Here is a 21,526-nt window from a genome sequence, read left to right as displayed (position 1 = left end):
TGGGTCCTGGGACACGTGATGGGCTCCTTTTAAGATGGCCGGGTCAAAAAGACAAGGTCATCTTTCACAGTCTCTGTCAAGTTCCATCACTGACGGTTCTCCGATACTTTTCCCCTTACCAAGATCCAGTCTCTCCTATCACTGCTACCATTTAATGAGTTCCGCCACGCCAATTCAATACCCTCCGGAATTGCTCTTTAGAATCTGCTCTCACGTCTATTCTGCTTGCCTCCCACCTGTTAATTCATCCCTTGACCCATTCATAACCATAGAATGTGGCGTGCCTACTTCATTACCCTCTTCAGTTCCTCCTGGCAATTGGTCCGAACCTATGACTCGACGCACTCTTGCCAACCTTTGCCTCGTGAATCATGATTGGTATGACGCCGCCAAGCCGTGGCTCTGGCGGAAACTAGAGGTGTGTAAATTGGATACTGCCCAGGGGATGTCGCGCTGAAACTCACACAGGTTCGACTCCCTCGCAGCTGGCTTTCATTAGTGGATGAGATCGCTTGGGAGTATGATGAAGAGACTGTGGACCAAGTCATGGAGAAAACTGCTAAAGCTGCAGCAGAGACTGCAGTCAAATCTGGTATATCCTCCATTCCGACAGACAAGGAGGCCACACGGAAATTACAAGAGTCCATACTCTCTTCCATTCATACGCCAGAGGACATTATATCTCCCGACTTGTTGTCACCGATGGCGTCTCGAGAGCCCAGTCCACGACGTTTCAGACACAAGAGCAAAAGTCCAGCACGCTGGGAGCTTGTTCGTTCCATCAGTACAGCTATCCAGGATGTAATGGAGCGCCAGGATCCGGCCGTATATAGTTTGTCTATTTTACCGTGTCTCATATTTTTGTTCTCAGAGTTTGCCATGTAGTTCCGACACCTCAAGATACACGTCCTGGTCGTTTCATACGGCATCTTGATTTCAATCATTTCCGTACAATCGGCATGCGCAGGTCTGTCGAGGAGGGTGTAAATAGCCGCTTCGTAACGGGGGACCGCGTTGAAGCTGTGCTTAAAGTGAGCGATGTCACGGTACTTCAGAGAATAGTCAGCACTGATCACCTGTTCAAAGGAAATGCCAAATCTGATCACATTTGGCGCCACGGAATATATGGATGGTGCGCTGACCTTCGCAGTTCTAAACGAACTGTTCCTTCGCGGAGCCCCTTCCCGAGGCCGTGGTCGCAATTCTCGTGGCCGTGCCCTCACCGATACCCATGAGGCCGACGACGAAGACAGAGAACGGCGACGCCAATGTTTAGACCTTGAGGCCGTGGATCTGACTGGATGTGTCAGTGCGGTTTTTGTCAAGGCGCTTACAGACTTTGTAACGTGCCATATCATTCAAAGCGACGCAGATTTTGAGAGCGGGGCTGGTTCTTCCAGACGTTTACAATCCGAAGATCAGATGACTTTTCCTGGTCTTCAGCGACTTGGTCTGCGCGGGGTTAAATCAATTTTGCCCGACATCCTGACACCATTTGTCCTTGCCTTTCCTTCGCTTACTCATTTGGACCTTTCCGGCACTCGCGTGACTCCAGAACTGTTGGCGGAGTTGGGAAGGTCGTCGACTGTGCGTTTGAGCTCCCTCGCTCTCGCACGATGCGTACGGCTGACCGGAGAAAGTATCAAAGCTTTCCTCATCGACTCCCCAGTTAGCGCTGGAATCTTAGAACTCAACTTGTATGGTGACGCGACGTTTGGCTGCCCCCTCTCTCATGAACAGTTGAAGGCCGTCGTTTCTTTCGCTCCTTGCTTCGTAAGCGGGGAACTTCTGTACCTTGATCTGTCGAGCGCACCGATTAACGAGGAGGTCTTCCAAGCCTGTGTTCCCCTTCCAAAATTACGCTCATTCGGCCTATCGCACGTTCCTGATGTGCGTCTCGGTGTAATTGCGGGGTTTTTGCAGGCAAAAGCTAGCAATGTTGAGGTGCTAACGCTGATTGGTACATCGTCAGAATTAGACTGTGGTATGAGGCCGGGGTTGGGCGAGAATGGCGCTCCTCGAGGATCATCCCGCCAGTCATGTATCGCCCTACACTCCTATGTCATCCGGCCGCTATGTTCTCCGCCTTTTTCTTTTAGCCTCACAGCGCCTTCGGGATCGAAGCCACCGCCGACGCGACTTAGAGTTATTGAGCTGTCGACGGCTATGCTTTGCGGATTAGGAGCTGGTGCGGGTAGTTGGAGAACTGTACGCAGCAAAGGCGGAAGGGGATGGTACGTGGACACTGCATCTGGTTGGGTAGCGCAATCTGGAGAGAGTCAGCTAAGAACAGATTTGGAGCCCGAACATCCATTGAGGGTTGAGTTAGAGAAGCTATCAGAAGCCAATGGAAACGTGAGCAGTGGTGTTGGATGGCACGCAAGAAAGATGGAGGTACGTTTACCGATCCTTGTTTGTCAAATCTCGTTGACTTAGGAATTCTGACAGATCTTGCATGGATACGGAATGCTCGGACGGGAGGATGGGCTGTACGGTGCTGTTTCTTTTGCATATCAGGGTTGACCTCGTTGATAAACAGCCCAAGTAATTTACAATTTACGAGTTATGTAAAGGAGCTTGTATAGCAATTGAATTGCGGTAACAGAAATGACAGCAATGGTACTGTTAAATGATGCTGTGTCATAAACAAAATGACTGCAGAGTTTAATACTTGAGATAGGCTTGAGAATAATACAGAATCAATACAGACCGTTCGATCCATTATTCGCGTGGTTATAGTACACGTGGCTGAGTAGTCAGATCTAGATTCTCACAATGACATGTTACATACTAACCAACGTCAACACACCATAAAACAAAAACAACAGCTTCTCACCCTCCTTTCACACCTTTTTTTCTTCCGTCGTCATAGCTTCACATGGGTGTGTGGTAGTGGCCGAAAATGTTTTTTTAACTGACTCTCCACAGACAACAGCAATAATACTGTGCAGTCACTCGATGGCTCCGACTACAAAGCAGTGTCCGACAATACCCATACAAATATCAGCACAGAATCTAACACAGAGACGAACACACCTCTGATAACTACACCTCATACTCAGCAGCGTTCTCCCACCTCCCGGAGGAAAGCGACTGCGGAAACCGTGAACAGGACCACGTCTTGCCGTTCGACTCGTCGATCTTTCTCACTTGTGCGAGCAACAACTGTGATGCTTACGCCAGAAAAAGCGATTGGTCCATCACCCGGAGTATGGAAGAGTATTAGATCGATATTGTTAGCCTCGTGTACGCTAACATGCAACCAACTTCCCCATCCCCGAATTTATGCTGACATATCTTCAGGGCTTAATCTCCTCCTAGTATTCATTCCAGTATCCGTGCGTCATTGTCTAAGAATACTCGTGCAATGTCCTCATGCCATCATAGTGGGCTCTCCATTTCGCCTTCGCTGGTGAGAAGGACACCATCATCTTTGTTTGTATGTTCAAAAGCTATCCTCATCATGTGGAGTGTTCAGAATAGCATCATAGGTTCATTTCTTGCTATTATACCCCTGGCCAAGGTAAAGTTCATCCGGCTACTAGTTGTAAATCAGGTAGTGTGACCTTTCTTGTCCGATGTAGCTTCTGGCCTTCGCCACCGATGAACTCTCCATGAGAGTTGGACAGACACTAGCTGGACTTCTGAATGCTACTCTCGTATGTGCTAGTCATAGATTGCCTCGTCTGCGTTTCTCAGAACTTTCAATGTTCATCTTCAGGGAAACGCGTACGTCATTGACGCAATGATATTAATAACCACTAAACGAAGGTTATTTCACGCAGTGTAGAACTGATTGTGGCTGTAGGTCCCCGAGGAACCCGTTGTCAATCATTTCCTGACTCAATTACTTACGTCAGATAATATCCCTTGTAAAATGTCAACTTCAAATCGTGCAGTCATCATGTAAGTTCTTGACTTCCCGTCTCCATTTTTCCCGTTGCAACTACTTGTCTCGTGTTGTGAATACTGGAAGAAAGTACTGAGTATTAATATTTGTTTTCTGTAGTGGTCGGCTCTATCCTGAGTAATCTTCGTAAGCGCTTGTGTTTATTATGGCGGTCATCTTATCGTTATGAAGTTTTGGTTCTTGGCATGTGTTTCTTCGCCGGAGGGATCAAGTTCCAAGAGCAAGGTTTTGGACAAAGTATGTAGATCATCTCATGCGTGATCTTAATCGCTCCTTGACCTTCATCTGATATTTTACGCACTTAGTGGCTACCCAGCTGAACTCTTCTTTGCTTGCTATCAGTGTCATTGCTGTTCTCTTACCTGCCGCCTTCCACTTTTCGGTAGCTGGCGATACGGACAATGACGAAGCCTCAGACATCCTGAATGTCAGCCATGGGGTAGGTCTCCCGGTACCTTTGCCAAGTTCGTATTGACGTCATTTAGACTTCCATCGTACTGCTATTTAGTAAGAGTGTATCGCTCTAAGCCTACACGGGAGACTAAGTCCCATGATAGTTTATATCTCCTATCTGGTCTTCCAGCTCTTCTCTCATGCTTCACTGTACACGGACGAAGGCGAAGATATTGTCAAATCCACGCGATACGGAGCCCACAAGAAGCTCAAGGCTGAGCCACCAATTGAGATGCAGACGCAGAGGATCGGTACAGTCTCATCTGCAACCAGCGCAACGATTGCACCTCGGCTACAGCCTGAGGATAACCGTGATATTGAAAGTGGATCAGATCATTCAAAGGAAGGTGTCGAAGAACCCCAATTGGGTCTATGGGTCACCGTCGGGCTGCTAGCCACTGTTACTGTGGTGAGACCGTTTTATCCTACTTGATCTAGAGCTGAGGTATATTTTAGCTAGTCGCAGTTACTGCTGAGTGGCTAGTAGACTCAATCGACGGCATGACAGACAGTGGCCCGATCACTAAAGAGTTCGTCGGAGTGATTCTTCTTCCAATTGTCGGCAATGCTGCTGAGCATGTCACTGCCGTGACAGTATCCGTAAAAGATAAACTTAATCTCAGTTTGGGCGTCGCTGCTGGATCGAGTATTGTAAGTGATGTTTCTCTTCATCGCATTGTGCAAGCTAGCTGATATTTATTTATTTATTTTTTAGCAAATCGCCCTCTTCGTGATCCCGTGAGCATGATTAACTCGTCCTTACAGAGGGTCTCTTGCTAATCTTGTTTCTTAGCTTCATTGTGACTCTTGGGTGGATCATGGGCAAACCATTGACATTACTATTTGATCCCTACGAATCTGTAGCTATGTTTCTCGCAGGTATGTATCTTTGAGGTCATTGCAAGTACGACTCAGCTTATTATAATCATAGTTCTAACTGTAAACTATGTCGTGCAAGATGGCAAATCTAATTGGCTAGAGGTTCGTGTATCAATGCCTTCTGCCACTGACCGTCGACTGACTCTGGAACAGGGCATGATTCTGATGTGTAAGCTCTCGATTCTACAGTGAGATTCCTTTCAATTCAAAAACTAACGACAGGTCTATATGTTATCCTCGGCGTTACGTTCTGGTTCTATCCAGGTATGTTTTTTACTGTTCTACAGTTCCCCTCCTCTAACCTGTTATTCCAGGAAATAATCCCTCTAGTAACCTCTTATCACAATGTACTTGATTCGCTATGTTCTTTAGACCTTCGCCAGATGCCCAAGCAGAGTCTGGAAAGTTGTCCACCAGTTGACTTTTATTACGATATTATTGTAGAATGGTTGAGACAATATTGAACCGCTCGATGTGTAGCATAAATTTCCTAATCCATACACTCACTGCATTCTGTAATATCCATGTACATTCTAATTACCAAGAAGGTTTGGTGTGGTGATTCTCACATGTACTTAGAATTATTATACCAGAATTATAGCTTCGCCTTTTCCGAATTATCGACTAGTGTCACACCGGCAGATGCAAGAACGACGCTATCTCGTTCTTTCACCTTCGTTACTGAGCGACATCAGTATGATGTTTGGTAGCACGCGTTATGCACCACTTACAGAACACAACTTTGGGCCCCTCCTTCCACATCAACGTCACTAGTGTTTCGCCTGGATAAACGACTCCCGCAAATCGAACTTTGATGTCTTTGAAAGGACCGAACGTCTTAAATACATGTTTGCCGGAGATACCCATTGAGCAAAGCCCATGCAGGATCGGCCTGTCGAAGCCACCAATCGCAGCAAATTCGGGAAGAATCTGGGGTGATCAGTTGTAACAAGTCGTTTCAAAGATGTAGCAGTAGCTACTGACGTGCAATGGGTTCATGTCGCCACTCAATCTGGAACGGTTTTGATGAATACGACAAATGGACATACGACACAGATTATGCGACAAACCGGTACAAGACGCCCTGCGTCGGAATCGTTTTCTCTTCCAAGACAGCATCTGGAGCCCGCTTTGGTATCTCGTTCGCCGCACTAGCTGCTCCTCGGTCTAAAAAGCGCGTTCTTAGCAATGCGACCAATGCGGGATAACAAGGTGCACCTTTTCCTATGCGCTTGCCACCAAAGCCACCGGAACCACGAATAAAAAGTGTACATTGATTCTCGAATATGAGCGTGCCGGTATGTTTGTCTCGGGTTTCATTGATAGTAGTGGCAGCCGCCGCTTTTCCCTTGTCCAAGGCCTCGAGTAAACTAATTAAAAAAATATTCAGTTAGATAGCCAGTAGGTTTCAACGACGTCAGTTCTAACCGGACTCGAGTGACAAGTTCGCCGCTGGTTGGGATCGGTGCCTTGATGCTGAGGAACTGCTCACCGTGGAGTAGCTTGGCCTAGAGGAAATTTTTGGGTGAAAAGACGAAGAAGGTATGCAAAGTTGACCGACAGGGTTGTAGTCTGGAAGCCAATCTGAGGGAAAGCCACTGCTGGCAAGAAATTGGGGGATGACACCGAATATCGGGATTGCGCTGAACTCTTCGTCTCCCTCAAAGGTCCATTTAAGCTCCTTTTCGGTAGCACCTACGCCCAGATTGTAGAGTATAACGTCGCGCTGTGCACTGAATGAGAGGCCGTGTCCAGAAAGACGCAGAGACACTTACCTCGGTATATGAGTACTCTGTTGGCTTAACTATCATCTTCTTCGCCTCGACGACGATATCAGCATCCTCTGGATCGGCGAAAAGATTAGGATCCAAAAAGTTAACCATGGTGGTAACAGAACAAACAGCAGCCCGTTAACCGGACCCGTGATGCAGAGGAAGCAATCACATGAAAACGGCTGATGAATGTCTGCCTCTAGGCTTCTGATCCGTTGCAACTCAAAAGAGTTTTAGAGTTTAGAAAACCGGTATATGGTGAACACCGGGGTCCTGTGCCGCTACTAAATGTGTGCACATAGGTCAGTGAACAGAGGGACAAGTGCACTAATAATGATTAGATTTTGAGTACCAAAGACTGCTGGGAAATATAAACTGGCGCAGCTCTGAATATATGCAATACATGAAAGTATGTATTGTACTAATCGCAGCTCCCAGGTGGGTGATTGACAATTGTAACAAGCATGCCAAACGGTCTTCTTAGTCCAGGGAAGTGGAATCTTGTGGCTACAATGCAAAACTTCGATAGCAAGGAAATGGGATCACTGGGATGACAAAAAGACATGTAAGGGCCTTGCGATGTGCAGGAATCATGGTGGTGCGAACATTAGTTTAGAGTCATTGACATCAAAGGCCACACATAGGAAAATACAATATACTCGGGCGCGATGAATGCAATAAGCACATGTTATACTAAAACATTGATTATATTGATGTACGAGAAAGTATACAATGAAGGAAACACCCTTCCCGCGGACTATAGAATGCGCTACCCCGGAAGTACCTTACATTTTTGCTTTCGCCGACTCGATATTGTCAAAGTTCTCGATAACCTATATAGCCCGATCAGATATCATGCACATGTGCTTTGACATTAGCCGTACCTTCTGCATCGCATCTGTTGTAGTCGTAGGATATGTAGCTCGCTCATCTGCTATAAGAGTTAGTACATCGAGACAGAAAAAATGACCACTACGTTACCAAATGTCGTAATATGTTTCCACTTAGCGACAACATCTTCAGATGTATATGGCTTGTTGGAGGGGAATCCATAGCCGCCAGAACGTTGCCACCGCGTTTGAGCAGCCCAACCACCTAGCACCTCAAACAACGAACCACTAGTTTCTTCGTTGTCTGCAAGCAGTTATTAGCATAGTTTATTATGTGAAAGAAGACCGCACCTTTACTGGTCAGATACCCCACTAGAGGTGCTATGAAATCTGGCTATTGAATCATGTAAGTTGACCAAAACCCCACCGAAAGTTCTGTCAGCCAACCTTGAAGGCATCCACCATTTCTTGGGGCCTGGAAAAAAACCACCTTGTGAGTTAAAGGACAGTCGTGGCCCGGATATCCTACTAACCATACCGTCGCTGTCATGGCTGTTCCAGCAGATGGAGCTATGACGTTGGCAAGGATATTATACTTGCGGCCTTCAAAGGCCAACGTCTTGGTCAAAGACATGATACCGGCTTTTGCAGTAGAGTACTAGAGGTGATGTTACAATATGAACCATACCACGCCGAAGGTGGAACACCTACGTTGGCCTGCCCGAAGTTACCGTCTGTTACACCGAAGTAAGATCGAAGAACCTTTGAGCACATGGAATACTCACATATACCGACCTGTGAGCAGGTCGTTACAATGCGGCCATATGTCTGCTTTTGGAAGATTGGCCAGACTGCTTTTGCGCACTATTGAGATGATTAGAGCAGACACTACGGCGAGTCAGCATAGGATTGACCTTGTATGTACCCCTGCACATAATTCAATAAGTAATAGAAAGGACAACTTGAGGCAAGACGCACCTAAGATGTACAGCAAGAACAAGATCCCATTCTTGTTCTGTCATTGCTTGGAAAGACTTGTCCCGAAGAACACCAGCGTTAGCCACCAAAACATGAACGCCACCGAACTTCTCCAGTGCGACTTTTACGATTGCATCGCCATCTTCAGCTGAATTTACAGCTGCAACGGCCTTACCGCCAGCTATGCATATCGGTCAATAAGGGACTGGACGGACGGGAGGCAGACGCCGATACCTTTGATTACCTCCTCAACGACAGAGTTCGCCCCCTTTTCGCTGACATCATTGACTACGACATTAGCACCAAGTTTTCCGTACATTAGAGCATATATGCGTCCTAAACCAGCACCGGCACCAGTGATGATCACTGTTTGTCCGTCAAAGCGGACTTCAGGCTTAGATTGAGGGTTCGGAGGAAGCTTTGCTGCCAAAGCGAGTTTTCCTTCGGCGTCAACGTCAGGTACCGATGTAGGGCTGAATAGTCGAGGAATAAGTATGATATATCCTGCATGTTTGATGATGACTCACTAGTAAGGTTTTGAAAAGTTCACAATCTCGTCCCATCGCGCTTTGATCTAGTAAAATCCTGTGAGTGCAACGATAGACAACCTCAGAAAAGACATACAGCCGAGGGTGTGAAACTTGCATCCGTCTTGAACACCGCGCCATCACTTCTTTCCCACCGAACCTCGGCAATGAAACCAGCACCAAGCTCAAACACTCGGCCTGACGCATCTGGTCCCTCAGGATGGCACACAGCGGCGACAAAGGGAGGAACGAATTCGGGCTAGTGATTGGCCTCAGTAATGGTGATTGATATCTCAAAGGAGGATACAATACCCCGAGCTTAGCTAGCATCTCCGGCGACATGATGGTTTCCGTCATAGCGGATGCAGCCATCTATTCAACAGTAAGTGATGGGCGTGCAAATTAGAAACGAGTCTTGCAACACACGGGGGCGATAGCAATAGCCTTTATTCCGTATTTAGCACCTTCTCGAGCCAAGGTCTTCGTAAATCCAATGAGACCCATTTTAGCTGCACTATAGTTAGCTTGTCCAAAGTTTCCTATTACAAGATGAGCCACCCTTTCTTCTGACACTTTAATCTGATCACTCGCCATAGATTCCTGCAGCACTCGCCGTGTTGACGACGCGTCCGAACTTCTGTTTCCGGAAGATAGGCCAAGCAGCCTTGGTGCAGGCGAAGGCCCCCTTAAGATGGACTTCCATGATTTGATCCCACTCCTTGTCCGTCATATTCTTGAAACTGTAGCAAGTTACAGCTTCAGTGTATATCTAGACGAGAAATAACGCACGATTTGTCCCTCAAAATACCTGCATTGTTGATGAGAATAGACACGCCTCCAAAGGTATCAACAGCAGTTTTGATTATGGCTGCGCCGTCTGTGACGGACGATGTGTTTGCAACAGCCTTCCCGCCGACTAAGACACATTCAATTAATAAGTAATCCACAGGCTGAGCGGCAGGAACAAGACCTTTGACAATCTCGTCAACGACATTCTGTGCTGCTGCAGCATTAAAATCGTTTACGACAACGTTGGCACCTCGAGAGGCAAAAAAGAGGGAGTAACTGGGGAGGAGTAATGGTGTGAGAGAAAGCCCGAATTCATAGACCACTGCATATACTCACGCCTTTCCCAATCCACCGCCAGCGCCAGTGATGATTACAGTATGTCCTTGGAATGATAGAGACATGGTCGACGTCGTTGTAAGAGTTTCACGTATGGACCGGGGCTGGTTGAATATAAGCCAGCACGGCGTTTACATGTGAAATCACCATACCCGGATCTACGATTGCTGGTCAAGAAACCGAGTGCCAGTGACGTCACCGGTCCACGGGACACTGAAGGCGTTGCTGTCGGGCACTTCGTGCGTGCGAACGCACGGTACTTCAAACAATCTGGTTTGATAAAGGGACATGCATTGCGATTATACAAGTGCCGGAATGTACACGACGCGTCCCGCGAACATACAAAACAGTGGAGAATCCATCGATGCAGCCAGAATATTAACCGATAGAAGATAAATGTAATGCGTGACGAAAGTTCGCGGAACAATACAAAAAAGTACAAAGCAAATCGTAAGATGTGCAACCGAGACAATCTCGCCTGGATTCAACCATAGTCATAAATATGCGAAAGCGAAAGCGTCTAGAAAGCATAGATAGGAAGATGACATACAAGAGAAACAATAACACGTAAATTGCGAGGAAAAAGCCTGAGAATGATAAAGACAATACTAATGGACAGGAAGATTATGATTGTAGATCGAAAAAGTGATGAAAAAGTGTTGGAGACGAATGATGTGGTAGGTAGTAGGTGGCAAAACACATTCACACCTGGTCATCACGGAGCATTGTATCTGTGCACCCAGTCCCTTCGACGATTCCTCGTGCCCACTTGATCGCGAAGGTAGACGCCTTCAAGAACTTTTTATTAGCATACTTTTTGACCAGATATAGCCGAGTGAAACTTTTCTCCGCCAGTTTTTCGATGAGAAGCTCATGGCCAGGTACCAATTGCTCTTCTGTAAAGCCAGAGTGGAAAACGAATGCTTCGTTCTGGCAAAAAAAAAAAAAGGAAAGAAAAAAGGTCACTCAAATTCAAAAAAAACAAAAAGGATCTTACCCAGTCGCCTCCCAGCATTATCCTTGACGTGTACATCCCGACAGCTGCCACCAAACTAGGCTTTGCTCGGAGAAATCGATAATCGAGAAGTGTTGCTTCCACCAAGAATTTACAAAGCGTCCTTGTTTGGATTTCGTAATCATCCGCTCGACTGATCTTGCGCATCCAGCTGTATGGAGAACAGTAATGCGATATATGGAAGCCTAGAGTCTGCAGGATGATTCGTTCACCCTTCAGAACTTCATCACGAGTATAACCGTTTTCAGCCATTGCTACAAACTCATCCACTGACGGTGCCATGATCTCTTCGTACTTGGCGGCGATGAATAAAGCAGAGATGCCAACCAGCTGAAGTCTGGCCAAGGAAACGACTCGCTTGGACAAAAACCGGTCGACGACATTGATTGCGATCCAAACGGTTTCTGGGATCATATGGTAGCGCAGATGAGCCTGCAGCAACCAGTCCACAAGCGTCTGTCGCATTTCCCAAGTAATCTCTAGCTGAGAGTCCATGTAGTCGGGATTCGGCATCACCTCCTCCTATGAAAGTGTATTTGTTAGCTACGCAGACGATCGTTATTTGTGGTAACGCACCTCTAGCTTCTGCATGTACTCAAATATCTCATCTGCATACTCCGCTACCATAGCAGGGTCATAGTCGGGGTCATCTTCAAAGACCTCGCGAACGGCTTCAACCTCTCGTGCATACTTCAATCTCCGGTGTGTGGGTGCATCAGGCCAGACATAGGCCTGCGAAGATTCGGCTTCCTCTTTGTCCTGTGCTTCTTCTTTATCCTCAACTACTATCATCTCCTCGACTTCTTCTTCGCCTTCAATGCTCATCTCATCTTCATCTCTCTCTATGTCAACTTGTGCTTGCTCAGGAGGTGGTAATACATCCTCGATGTCCATATCATTTCCTGCGTCTTCTTCGACGTCTTCTGCTGGTTCGTCATAAATTACTACTGGTGGTGGGGGAACGCGAGGTATGCGGCGATGACTGAGAATGGGAATATGGGGACGCGGTGCGTGAATGATAGGTACCCGAGCATTAACGGCGTTGGCGACGGGAGGCGCTACTTGAGCCCGGGCGGGACCTAGTGGGACACGTTGAACGGTAGTTACGCTAAGAACTGGTCGGGCTGGTTTGAATGGTACATCATCTTCGTCACCTAACACAGACTTGCTGGTGTTCTCCTTGATGGGGATATTGAGCATTAGGAACGAAGCGATAGTCCTATAAATACCTTGCGGTTGACCGCTTTCAGTGTGACCTCGCCCAAGGCGGGTCGAAGAAGGTTAATCTTGACACCGTTAATCTCTCTTTGAGCTAAGCGAGACGATGCTGAATGCTGGCGTATATGTCGACCTGCAGCATTTTCATCGGTCTTTCCACGCTGAGGTAAACGAGTACGTTGGGGCGCCTAAAAGACAGCATGAGTGAGGACGCGACAGAGACGAGTCTGCCACTACGTACGCGAGTGTTGGTTGCCATTTTAAGGAGCAAAAGCTACACAACGAATACGAAGAACACGACGAAGAGATAGTAGAGAATAGAGATGGAAGTGAATGGAAATAGAAGAGAAAAGGGGATGGGAAGACAAGGAGGGTGGAGATAGACCTGGACTTGGACCAGCAGATCCAAATCCCTAGTTCAGGTTACCAAAAGAATCAGACAAATTTATCTGCGTTCAACACCACGTGACCGAAATATTCCCACGATTTCACACGTCGCTACCTTGATCTGGATTTTCGCAACTAATTTTAATTTATTTGCATAAATTCTTTCATGCCTCGAGGCGCGAAGTACCTAGGCGAGTGGCATGCCCTCAAGTTTATTCCTGTACGATATGCCATCTAGATTGTGTATGAAAAACAGAGGAAGATAACATATCTCAATGTCGACATCCAGAACTACCCGACAAAGGACGAGGCATGCCCAACCCCCGTCGGCCGATACTGGACATGGCGCCAGCATCCAACGGCTCCACCACCCCCTCTCCAACGGTAAGACCAAGGGACTCTCCCGGCTGCCATCCTTGTTTCAGGAGCAGCCTGTGCCCAACATTTGTTGAAGGTAAGGGTGTGGCTGGTCGGGAAACAGGCTCCGTATCCTGCGGAGTATCTGAAGTGTTCCGACGTTCATATTCAGGTACTGGCATTGTGGAATCGCGAGGAGTCACCCCGGGCGAATCACTTGCGCTAGAGGAAAAGAAGGCACGTCGACGAGCCGACCGGTCTATGTATTGATCTGCTGTTGACTTTGAACCAGAGCCATGCTGTGAAAGTAGGGATTGCTTTAACAGTGCCAATGCCTGCTTCGGATTCTTGGGATATGGGTGATGTGCAGCCTTCGTCGCTCCATTTTCAGATTGCGTTCGGAGCTTCTTTCGTTCTGACGAGAACAAAGAAACTTCGTCCCCAACACTTCGGGGAGAACACTCCTCGCAAGGCAAACTCTGATGGATATGGACTATAAAGGTAACATCACCCACAGTCAGACGATCCATGTTGCAGAGTCTCCGAGGAATGCTAGCCGCCCGAGAGGGTGATAGTCGTGTACCTCTACCCTGAGGTGAAGTGGTGGATGGATCATCAGACGAAAGGAGATATGTTCCATGCATCGAGCCCATATCAATGACGGCCCATTCCTTCTGGTGGGTGTCCCAGTACACAGTGGCGTGTAATTTTGATACCTCCATCAGCTTTATCCGAACTTTGGGAGTAGAAGAGCCTGGAGGCAGTGCGTCACGGCCAAACTGTACCTCAGGATACCCATCAACCAATACAATTCTACCCAGCCCAAGAGCTGCGAACGGCTTATCAACCACAAGACGACAGACAGGTCGGTCTTGGACGTCTTCTGTGGGCGGTGGGGTGATCCTCTGGTTAGTGGGAGTTTCAATCAAAGAAGGCTCGTCCGGCCATTCAATTGAAGGGTGATGTGAATATTTGAGATTGCTAGGGTATGGGGTAGGGGCTTCGAACCCAGAAATTTCGCCGTCTTCCATTGCCCGTACGAAGTTGGGAGGTTTGAAGAAATAGAAAGGGCCTATGACATGAAATGAGAAAACCTTAAGAAACAGATAGATGTGCTTACATGGGCTGATGAGAGGTGAGATAAGACGGTCTACAACTCGAGTCCTCCCGTACTTAGTGACGGTGGAGGCAAATCTGCGTATTTGTTTGTTCCTGTGGCGAACACTTGAACAAGACTGTCCCAGCCGTCCCCTTTATATGTAGTTACCACATGGAAATCTTATCCGAAGTGCATATTACTTTTGTTTCTGTGTGCTACGTATATTGACTTCACCGCAGAATACCTTGAACCAACTTCTGACGAGGGAGTGGTTGGTCAAAATCGATACTCTCAAGTCAATACCCTATCTCATTGTTCGTCCATTCTCTGTACACCAGGCGCAGTCTCCCAATATTGTTGCTTGGGCTCCTCTAGAAATTTTACGAGTCTACAGCTGATTTGACATGTTGCGTACTGATCACGGATACCAAGTCGGTGTGGGCTGAAGGTGGCGTCTATTTTCATCCGTATACCAATCTTCTTCATCAAGCGAATGGTCCTCTCAGCTCTCTCTGGACCTCAGTTTGCACGCCGATGGAGAGAATTGAATGGCCCGGAACCGGTATCTAACTCAAACTCGATGGGCGGCGAAGAAGAATGGAGGGCGCGTACCCTTGAGCTCCTCTCTAACGCGCATTCTCTGGGGGGCATCACAGACCTCTTGTTTGAAGTCGTGGAATCTAACTTCTCGGTATCATACATTGTTCAGATGTCTCAAATGATGTCTAATATTCTGTTTCCAGGATGTTGCCTTCACTCTTGAAGACCAGTCTTTCAAGTGGCGATGGGAGACTTGTTTCCTTGGTTATAGACCTTCAGCAGATATTCTTTCCAAACATCTTATACTCCCTCTCATCAGTATGGGTCATTTAGCGTTTTCCTCGACGGATTCGGTCGGTGAGGTATCTGACGCCGAATTAACAAAGGTGGGGTTGCTAAAATTTGTTCACTTGAACGAAATCCATGATATTTAAATTCAGGCTGTCGACAAGGTTGGACGGATTGCCAGGCGTAATGTGGACATACATATCAAGAACGCAATTTCAAAGCCTCGCATAGCTACAGTTCTTCGCCGTATTACAGCCACATTCAACTTTGCGCCGGAACTTCGTAAGTCGTCGATAGCCATGCATCGATAGTACTCATCCTTTGCAAGCGATTATACTTACATCGGTTGAAAAACCTGAATTTGAGATGTTACGCCCTCGGGAGTCCTCAAAGCAAGGCACCAAACCTCATCAGTCGACCCGCACACCTTCACCTGTTATCGTATGCCTTCATTTTTAAGTGCTTGTGGTGTCGGTGTTGACATCATTTCATTCAGATACCAGAGAAGACAACTCTGATGCTATCAGGCAAACCTATGTCACCAGATCGGACTCAGGCTGATGCCCTCCAAAAAGAAGCGGAATCAGACTCGGTGACCGATGACTCCGACGTTGAAGAGGAGAATGGCTCAGACCAGGGAAAGGGTAAGGTTCCTTCACGACAACCAGACAAGCCATCTTCTCCAATACCAATGCCTGCCAAGAAGCGGTCAGCCCAGCTACCGTCTTCAGACACTGATTCTTCACCTGTGGGACCGCAAAAGAAGGTGAAGTCGATACCGTCGTCCAGTGACGAGGACAGTGAAGGTAAACAAAATGTTGCCCAACTAAAACGAGGGCCCGCTTCTGGGGAGACTAGGCGCGGGACGAGACAGCCAGTTAAAAGGGGGGGAAAGCGATTCTAGGTAGTGGCAGAGCACGTCTGTATGCTGTCCTCGACCGTCGATGCGAAATGATCAAATATGGAGCCCAGGGGAGCGAATGTGAGTGCCCTTAATGCTTATGATGACAATCATTTGGCATATTACACTCAGGCTCAAATGTAGCAGAGCAGAAATGGATATTTCAAAGCCAACAGTATCCAGGAATTTTAAAAAGTGCACAGTGCTTTACCAACGAAATCGAATGTGAACTGAAGATAGAGGGGAACTAACTTGGCAAACGATGCCGGCGCTCAATATTTTATTTATATACATAATTTTGAATAAACTTTTGAATTTTTCGGAAGGTCACCGGATCATCTTTCTCTTGACCTCAGCGGTCCAGTTGCGTAAAATATCTCTGGTATGGACGAGGGAAGGTCTTTTGACAGCGCAGATGAGTCCTTACTTGAAGTACATCATTTTACTTGAATATAGCAAGGTCTTACCTTGTTGCAGGCTGCCTTGAACCAAGCATTTACTCCTCCTCCCCGGAACCCGACGAGTCATGACGGTCGCTGCACTTCGAGGGACAATGCGGAGGCTGCCATTTCAGACACGCCACCGGCGCCAAAGCCTTTGGAGCGTCTTGTTTCCAACCAAGTCCTAGAGTCCTGGACGTCAGAGTATGAATCTCAGGTAGAAACGTGGCGGTCACAGTCTGCGGAAGCTCGAGAGAAAGCAGAAAAAGAGCGAGCGCGATGGGAGGGCATACGTGTGAGGGAACGCGAGTCATCTCTGCAAGATTCAAATGAGGGTTGGGAAAGAGTTGGAAGCAAAGGCAATAATAGTCTGGCTCCTTCCTCGGTATCTGGATTTACGTCAAGTGTCGCTGATTCCGGCAGGGATATCGCGACAGTCGAACTGCCAGCCGTCGTAAGTTTCTTTGTGTATGTCTGGCCTCCCTTCTAAGCGTACATTAGCCCCACAACCCCGGTCCGGGTCCTCCTCCCTCGCAGAGTGAAGGCTCACAGAAATGGGAGGATGTCCCTTCATCCATAACTTCGTCCTTTCCCTCAATGTCCTTCCCCGAGCATACGGAGAATTCTTCCCCAATTCGACAGCGTCCAGAGGGCACCAAAGCCCCTGTTTCTGCTACGCTCGCCATCTTCGATTCTTCTCTGTCAACGCGTACCCGTGTAAAGGCGTTATTTTCTTCTCTAGCGATAAACTTTTTTCTACCGTTCGTCAATGGCGTCATGCTTGGTTTTGGGGAAATATTCGCGAAGAATATCGTTCTGGAATGGTGGAGGCCCGGTTCGTCAGCTACGATGACAGGTATACGTGGTGGACAGACCCTTAGGATGCGGAGGTCGTGATCTACTGCATTATGAAGGTTTCTAATGGATATTGTAGGTCAGTCAGCCAGCCTTTTTCTGTCAAGAAACAGAATCCATGACAATCCATAGGTAGTATAGTCATGTCAGGATACCACTTTACTCATTACGAGAACTAACGAGAACAAAAATGATCGCATGGTGCCGACGACCAAGCATTGCCGGCTGGCCACTCGCACTGGCAAATTGTTTGACAAGAACTGCTTATCAGACTCGCATTCTGAAAAAATCTCCTCCCTAATTACTGATCTATTGTATAGCATGAGCTCCCTCATCCTCTACGAGAGTATTGGCTTCTTGGTCATTTCCAAAATGGGGCGCCAATGTGTATTCGATCAGGTGCTTCTTGAGATGTTGGTCGCCATGATTTCGTTGCCTTAGATCGGTTCTGTGCGTTTTTACATTACTACTAAAGTGATTTTTACTTATACCAACATTCATGACGTAGAAAGAATTACTGCGAGTTGCTACGATGACAAAGTCACTCGCTGTAGGTATTCTTTGGTTACCCATGTTAATGAAAGCAACAAGGTGTGGATACCGTACACAATGAGTCCCAAGAATCCATGTAAGTAAAATATTGATATCGACACTGCTAGCGAGGCCCTGAAACGGGCCGTGAGGTGTGGACGACAAAATTGCCGCAACAATCTATGGCTTTGCACTAACGCTAATCCGTAAGAGGACTGATTATGGCGCCCGATTTTCTTGCCGACGTCGCAATTTCCGTAAAGCATGAGATTACCGTTCGCTATCAGATTGAGTGATTTGGAAGCGGGACGATTAAGTGCTATGAAAATAATGCTCCAATTTTTAGGGACAGGCGATGGCTAGAGGAAATCCAGACTGACATGTTGACGTTGGAATATAGAAGATGTAAAATTGTCTTCGAGATGAGCTTCTTCGGGCTCTTTACTATAGATACGATGATGACGAGAGCGGCGCTTATCAAAGAAGGCTGAGTAGGTTCGTATTCTTTCACAGAATTACTAAAGAATTAGCTGAAATGAGGGGCATGAAAATTTCGCAGACAGTCATGATGCGACCGGAGGTGCGGCGGCCTCGTCCCGGCTCCGTGGGAACAGCCGCATTTGTTTCAACTCTACAAGTTTATCATCCTTCTTCACAACGACGACAACGTCGTTTCATTGCTCAGATCTTACGGTCCATTGAATGCTGCTTTCCTTTTCGCCGTACTATTCGTTCGTGTGGGCTCTTTTTCAGTGAAGGATGTCTGTTGCTAACCGCTCTACAGGCTTTGATTTGTGTCTGTTCTTTTGGCGCTTGTACACTCTTTTTCCCTACATTCCTTATCGTTCCGTTATGGTCGCTCATCGTCATATCCGTCGCCAAACCTCTGATCCACTACCCGCTATCTCTGCTTCTGGTATTGCCAGCAATGGGATCACTGTTGACGATGTTACTACTACAGCCACGACTTTGGCTTATGATTCCTCAGCAACCACCACCGACGTCGACTCTGGTGTGTCCGTCGTGTTCGAGACCCCCTCATCTACTGCCAAAGCCAAATCGACTACTTCGTCATCATCCCAACCAACTGTCTCCGACGCAGCAACCACAAAGGAAATTCCCATAGGCACAGTCATAGGAGCTTGTGTCGGCGCGTTTGCGGGAGCCGTGCTCCTTATTGTATTGGGCATATGGATTTATAAATGTGCCATACCCAAAGCGAAGTCTAAAGATCCTGCCCCTACCATGTCTGCGAGCCGCAATGCTCGCGGAGAACACGAGCGGTCGCGGTCCCGGCTCGAGAACTGGGACAAGCTTGTGGACGATCCTCAATCAGAGGGTAAGTACCACATGAAGGAAGTTGATGGTGGAGTGAGTGTAGCTCCCATGGAGAAGCTCACTATGTTCAACAAGTCGCCGAGCGTGCGAACGGCGTACACCCACACAACGGAGGAGCCGCCACATTTCGACCTTGAGCCTCATCCATTTTCCCCTTATCATTCCAATCTTGCCAAAGAGCTGGCATCAACCGATGTCAAAGAACCCATCAGACCGTTCGCTGGTAGAGCAGATTCCGCGGCCATGTCTTGGAATTCCACAGCCAACGAGTCTTTCCTGTCCCTTCGCTCAGCCCATATGTCGGGTTCCATGTCTCCGTCATTGGATATGGCCATTCCAACTCCACCGTTGACTTCTTCGGAGCCACATCGTTGGGAATCAGCGGAGGTGGTGAATTTTGATGATCAACAGGCCAAAACGGTTGACCTTGGTGAAAACCCGTTCAACAGTCCCACGGAGCGCAGGAGGAGTTTTGGCAACCCCTTCTTCAATGCTCAAGGATCTTCCGTGCCAGTTCGCTCCAAGACTCCAGATGTGCCTCGCATTCCGCGTAGCAAAAAAGGCAAAGAGCGAGCTGTGAACCCTTTCAGCGACGTGCACGCCTCAGATCCAGTATACGCCCATACAAGCACAACGTCTTCCATCGAAAATGACTTAGCCATACATTCACTCATTGCAGCTCTCGAAGGCCGAGATGACGTCAGTGACGCTCACCTTCGGGCTCCTTCTCTGCAGGCCTCCCTCCAATCTTCTGCCGTTTCTGTCTACAGTGGCGACGAATCTGCTGCGAATTCTTTCCCTTCCCGTTCACAGTAACGGTCTACGGCGTTCACCCTTGATGCTTTGTCTCCTGGATCATTTCATCACCGCACACTTTTCGGCACACTTCTTGGTGCACCTCACCAATGTCCATTTACTTGTAACAACACCACCACGTTTAGGAAATCGGATTGCCAACTTCATCCTCCCTCTTTATTGTCGTATTTTTGTTGTTACGAGCTGGCATCGGTCTCTTCCGACATTCACACTGAAGAGCTTGCATCTTTAAATTGCTTTTCCGACGTCAGGACATCATCTTCTTGCTCTCACCAACCCACTTATTTATTTATATTTTCCACTTCAATGCGTACTGCTGCAGTAGTTTATGCATCTCGAGCCTGATCTACCCCATACTTCGTTGTACATGTATTCAGCATTCGTCAGCAATTAGTTGGCACCTATACCGTTATTGGCAGCTACTGTCACCAGGCCTCGCTTATAGTTCATTGACAGGCCTTTACTAATGTATACTTATGATTATGTTGGTTTTTGCAAACCGTTTCCGGCGCGTTTGGAACAGTGCGGTATGGGTGCGTTTTCTACGTTGGTATAATAATGCTCAAACACGTCAGTGGTGCAACAGGTTTCCCGGTCTTGCCTATGATGATCATCGCCTAATCAACGCTGAACTGAATACATACATGCTGTGGGAGCGTGCTTGCCAAGGCGTAGCCGAAAAGCGCAGTCCTATGCATGTCTTGTGTTTGAGGGATCAAAGTGGTATGGTTCTACCGACATGCGCTTATTTAATGAAAAGTAAATTTGAATCCTTGGCCGTCTATGTTTGTTTTTGATGTTCACTGCCTTGGACAGGCGACCTCCATTGATGAAACTGGTGAGGCACGGAGCAAGTAAGAAGAGCAAACGACGTGCTGTAGATATAACACTTGAAAGGGGTTCTGGATACCACAAAGCTTCTTCAAGTCCTCATCACACATGTCCAAGTCAGAAAAATGGGCTCATGGCTCTGGCCTGCATTTCGTACAGGCCAACATAGTTCCAACGTCACGTCTGGAGACCGTACTTGGGAACTTCATCCTAGTCCACCCTCTACGGACGACAGCCATACTCATGGTACACGTCGTGATTTTGCCTTTGTTATATTCTCACTGACCGCTCTTATTCACAGTCGACCGGTGCTGCAGTCCTAGATCCGTCGAGGCGCAAGGCGGTAATGACATGGACTTGAGCTGTACGTATCATTTTATTAAGAATTCGTATGCATATATGAAATTCTGCGCGTAGACCGAGTACCTCCATTAGT

At 47.4% G+C, this 21,526-nt stretch overlaps 8 protein-coding genes across 8 annotated transcripts; 5 read left to right on the top strand and 3 right to left on the bottom strand.

Annotated features, from left to right (window-relative positions):
- Window positions 1-154: 154 nt before the first annotated feature.
- On the top strand, window positions 155-2,523 carry BT62DRAFT_882449 (uncharacterized protein; the record flags this gene model as incomplete). The annotated part of the gene is made up of 5 exons (XM_043182705.1): window positions 155-418; window positions 469-832; window positions 886-1,031; window positions 1,087-2,394; window positions 2,449-2,523. 5 exons carry the CDS (start codon window positions 155-157, stop codon window positions 2,521-2,523), a joined length of 2,157 nt encoding a protein of 718 aa, XP_043044616.1.
- Window positions 2,524-3,170: 647 nt separating this feature from the next.
- Window positions 3,171-5,628, top strand: BT62DRAFT_960730 (calcium/proton exchanger; the record flags this gene model as incomplete). The annotated part of the gene is made up of 16 exons (XM_043188570.1): window positions 3,171-3,246; window positions 3,304-3,338; window positions 3,388-3,439; window positions 3,492-3,523; window positions 3,585-3,659; window positions 3,861-3,906; window positions 4,010-4,147; window positions 4,216-4,349; window positions 4,396-4,417; window positions 4,468-4,772; window positions 4,820-5,014; window positions 5,079-5,101; window positions 5,157-5,242; window positions 5,295-5,344; window positions 5,396-5,506; window positions 5,557-5,628. The coding sequence occupies 15 exons, from the start codon at window positions 3,171-3,173 to the stop codon at window positions 5,432-5,434; spliced, it is 1,308 nt and encodes a 435-aa protein (XP_043044615.1). The 3' UTR covers window positions 5,435-5,506; window positions 5,557-5,628.
- Window positions 5,629-5,837: 209 nt separating this feature from the next.
- Window positions 5,838-10,539, bottom strand: BT62DRAFT_978007 (multifunctional beta-oxidation protein; the record flags this gene model as incomplete). Its single annotated transcript, XM_043189315.1, has 23 exons — window positions 5,838-5,923; window positions 5,974-6,172; window positions 6,227-6,254; window positions 6,313-6,409; window positions 6,461-6,612; window positions 6,671-6,750; window positions 6,804-6,968; window positions 7,018-7,083; window positions 7,973-8,148; window positions 8,196-8,238; window positions 8,292-8,319; window positions 8,378-8,502; window positions 8,556-8,578; window positions 8,630-8,708; window positions 8,834-9,003; window positions 9,057-9,245; window positions 9,443-9,608; window positions 9,662-9,721; window positions 9,776-9,888; window positions 9,941-10,089; window positions 10,139-10,265; window positions 10,320-10,414; window positions 10,475-10,539. The coding sequence occupies 23 exons, from the start codon at window positions 10,537-10,539 to the stop codon at window positions 5,838-5,840; spliced, it is 2,481 nt and encodes an 826-aa protein (XP_043044614.1).
- Window positions 10,540-11,176: 637 nt separating this feature from the next.
- Window positions 11,177-12,383, bottom strand: BT62DRAFT_883462 (uncharacterized protein; the record flags this gene model as incomplete). The annotated part of the gene is made up of 3 exons (XM_043182749.1): window positions 11,177-11,404; window positions 11,472-12,011; window positions 12,066-12,383. 3 exons carry the CDS (start codon window positions 12,381-12,383, stop codon window positions 11,177-11,179), a joined length of 1,086 nt encoding a protein of 361 aa, XP_043044613.1.
- Window positions 12,384-13,270: 887 nt separating this feature from the next.
- Window positions 13,271-14,656, bottom strand: BT62DRAFT_990761 (uncharacterized protein). The gene is made up of 2 exons (XM_043190247.1): window positions 14,572-14,656; window positions 13,271-14,523 (listed from the first exon to the last, which is right to left on the bottom strand). The coding sequence occupies exon 2, from the start codon at window positions 14,480-14,482 to the stop codon at window positions 13,367-13,369; it is 1,116 nt and encodes a 371-aa protein (XP_043044612.1). The 5' UTR covers window positions 14,483-14,523; window positions 14,572-14,656; the 3' UTR covers window positions 13,271-13,366.
- Window positions 14,657-14,675: 19 nt separating this feature from the next.
- BT62DRAFT_926769 (uncharacterized protein) lies at window positions 14,676-16,569 on the top strand. The gene is made up of 9 exons (XM_043185111.1): window positions 14,676-14,739; window positions 14,790-14,864; window positions 14,926-14,998; window positions 15,057-15,241; window positions 15,294-15,476; window positions 15,531-15,660; window positions 15,707-15,819; window positions 15,875-16,360; window positions 16,409-16,569. Exons 1-8 carry the CDS (start codon window positions 14,722-14,724, stop codon window positions 16,280-16,282), a joined length of 1,185 nt encoding a protein of 394 aa, XP_043044611.1. The 5' UTR covers window positions 14,676-14,721; the 3' UTR covers window positions 16,283-16,360; window positions 16,409-16,569.
- A 94-nt stretch (window positions 16,570-16,663) lies between these two features.
- BT62DRAFT_1000342 (uncharacterized protein) lies at window positions 16,664-17,616 on the top strand (the record flags this gene model as incomplete). Its single annotated transcript, XM_043176638.1, has 3 exons — window positions 16,664-16,711; window positions 16,757-17,173; window positions 17,221-17,616. 3 exons carry the CDS (start codon window positions 16,664-16,666, stop codon window positions 17,614-17,616), a joined length of 861 nt encoding a protein of 286 aa, XP_043044610.1.
- Window positions 17,617-18,670: 1,054 nt separating this feature from the next.
- On the top strand, window positions 18,671-20,259 carry BT62DRAFT_1000341 (uncharacterized protein; the record flags this gene model as incomplete). Its single annotated transcript, XM_043176637.1, has 2 exons — window positions 18,671-18,836; window positions 18,890-20,259. 2 exons carry the CDS (start codon window positions 18,671-18,673, stop codon window positions 20,257-20,259), a joined length of 1,536 nt encoding a protein of 511 aa, XP_043044609.1.
- Window positions 20,260-21,526: the final 1,267 nt, after the last annotated feature.

This window comes from Guyanagaster necrorhizus (genome assembly GCF_019112545.1).
Source record: "Guyanagaster necrorhizus MCA 3950 unplaced genomic scaffold BT62scaffold_3, whole genome shotgun sequence".
NCBI lineage: Eukaryota > Fungi > Basidiomycota > Agaricomycetes > Agaricales > Physalacriaceae > Guyanagaster > Guyanagaster necrorhizus.
The sequence above is the reverse complement of the archived record's forward strand: the minus strand, read 5'-3'. Positions and strand labels throughout refer to the sequence as shown.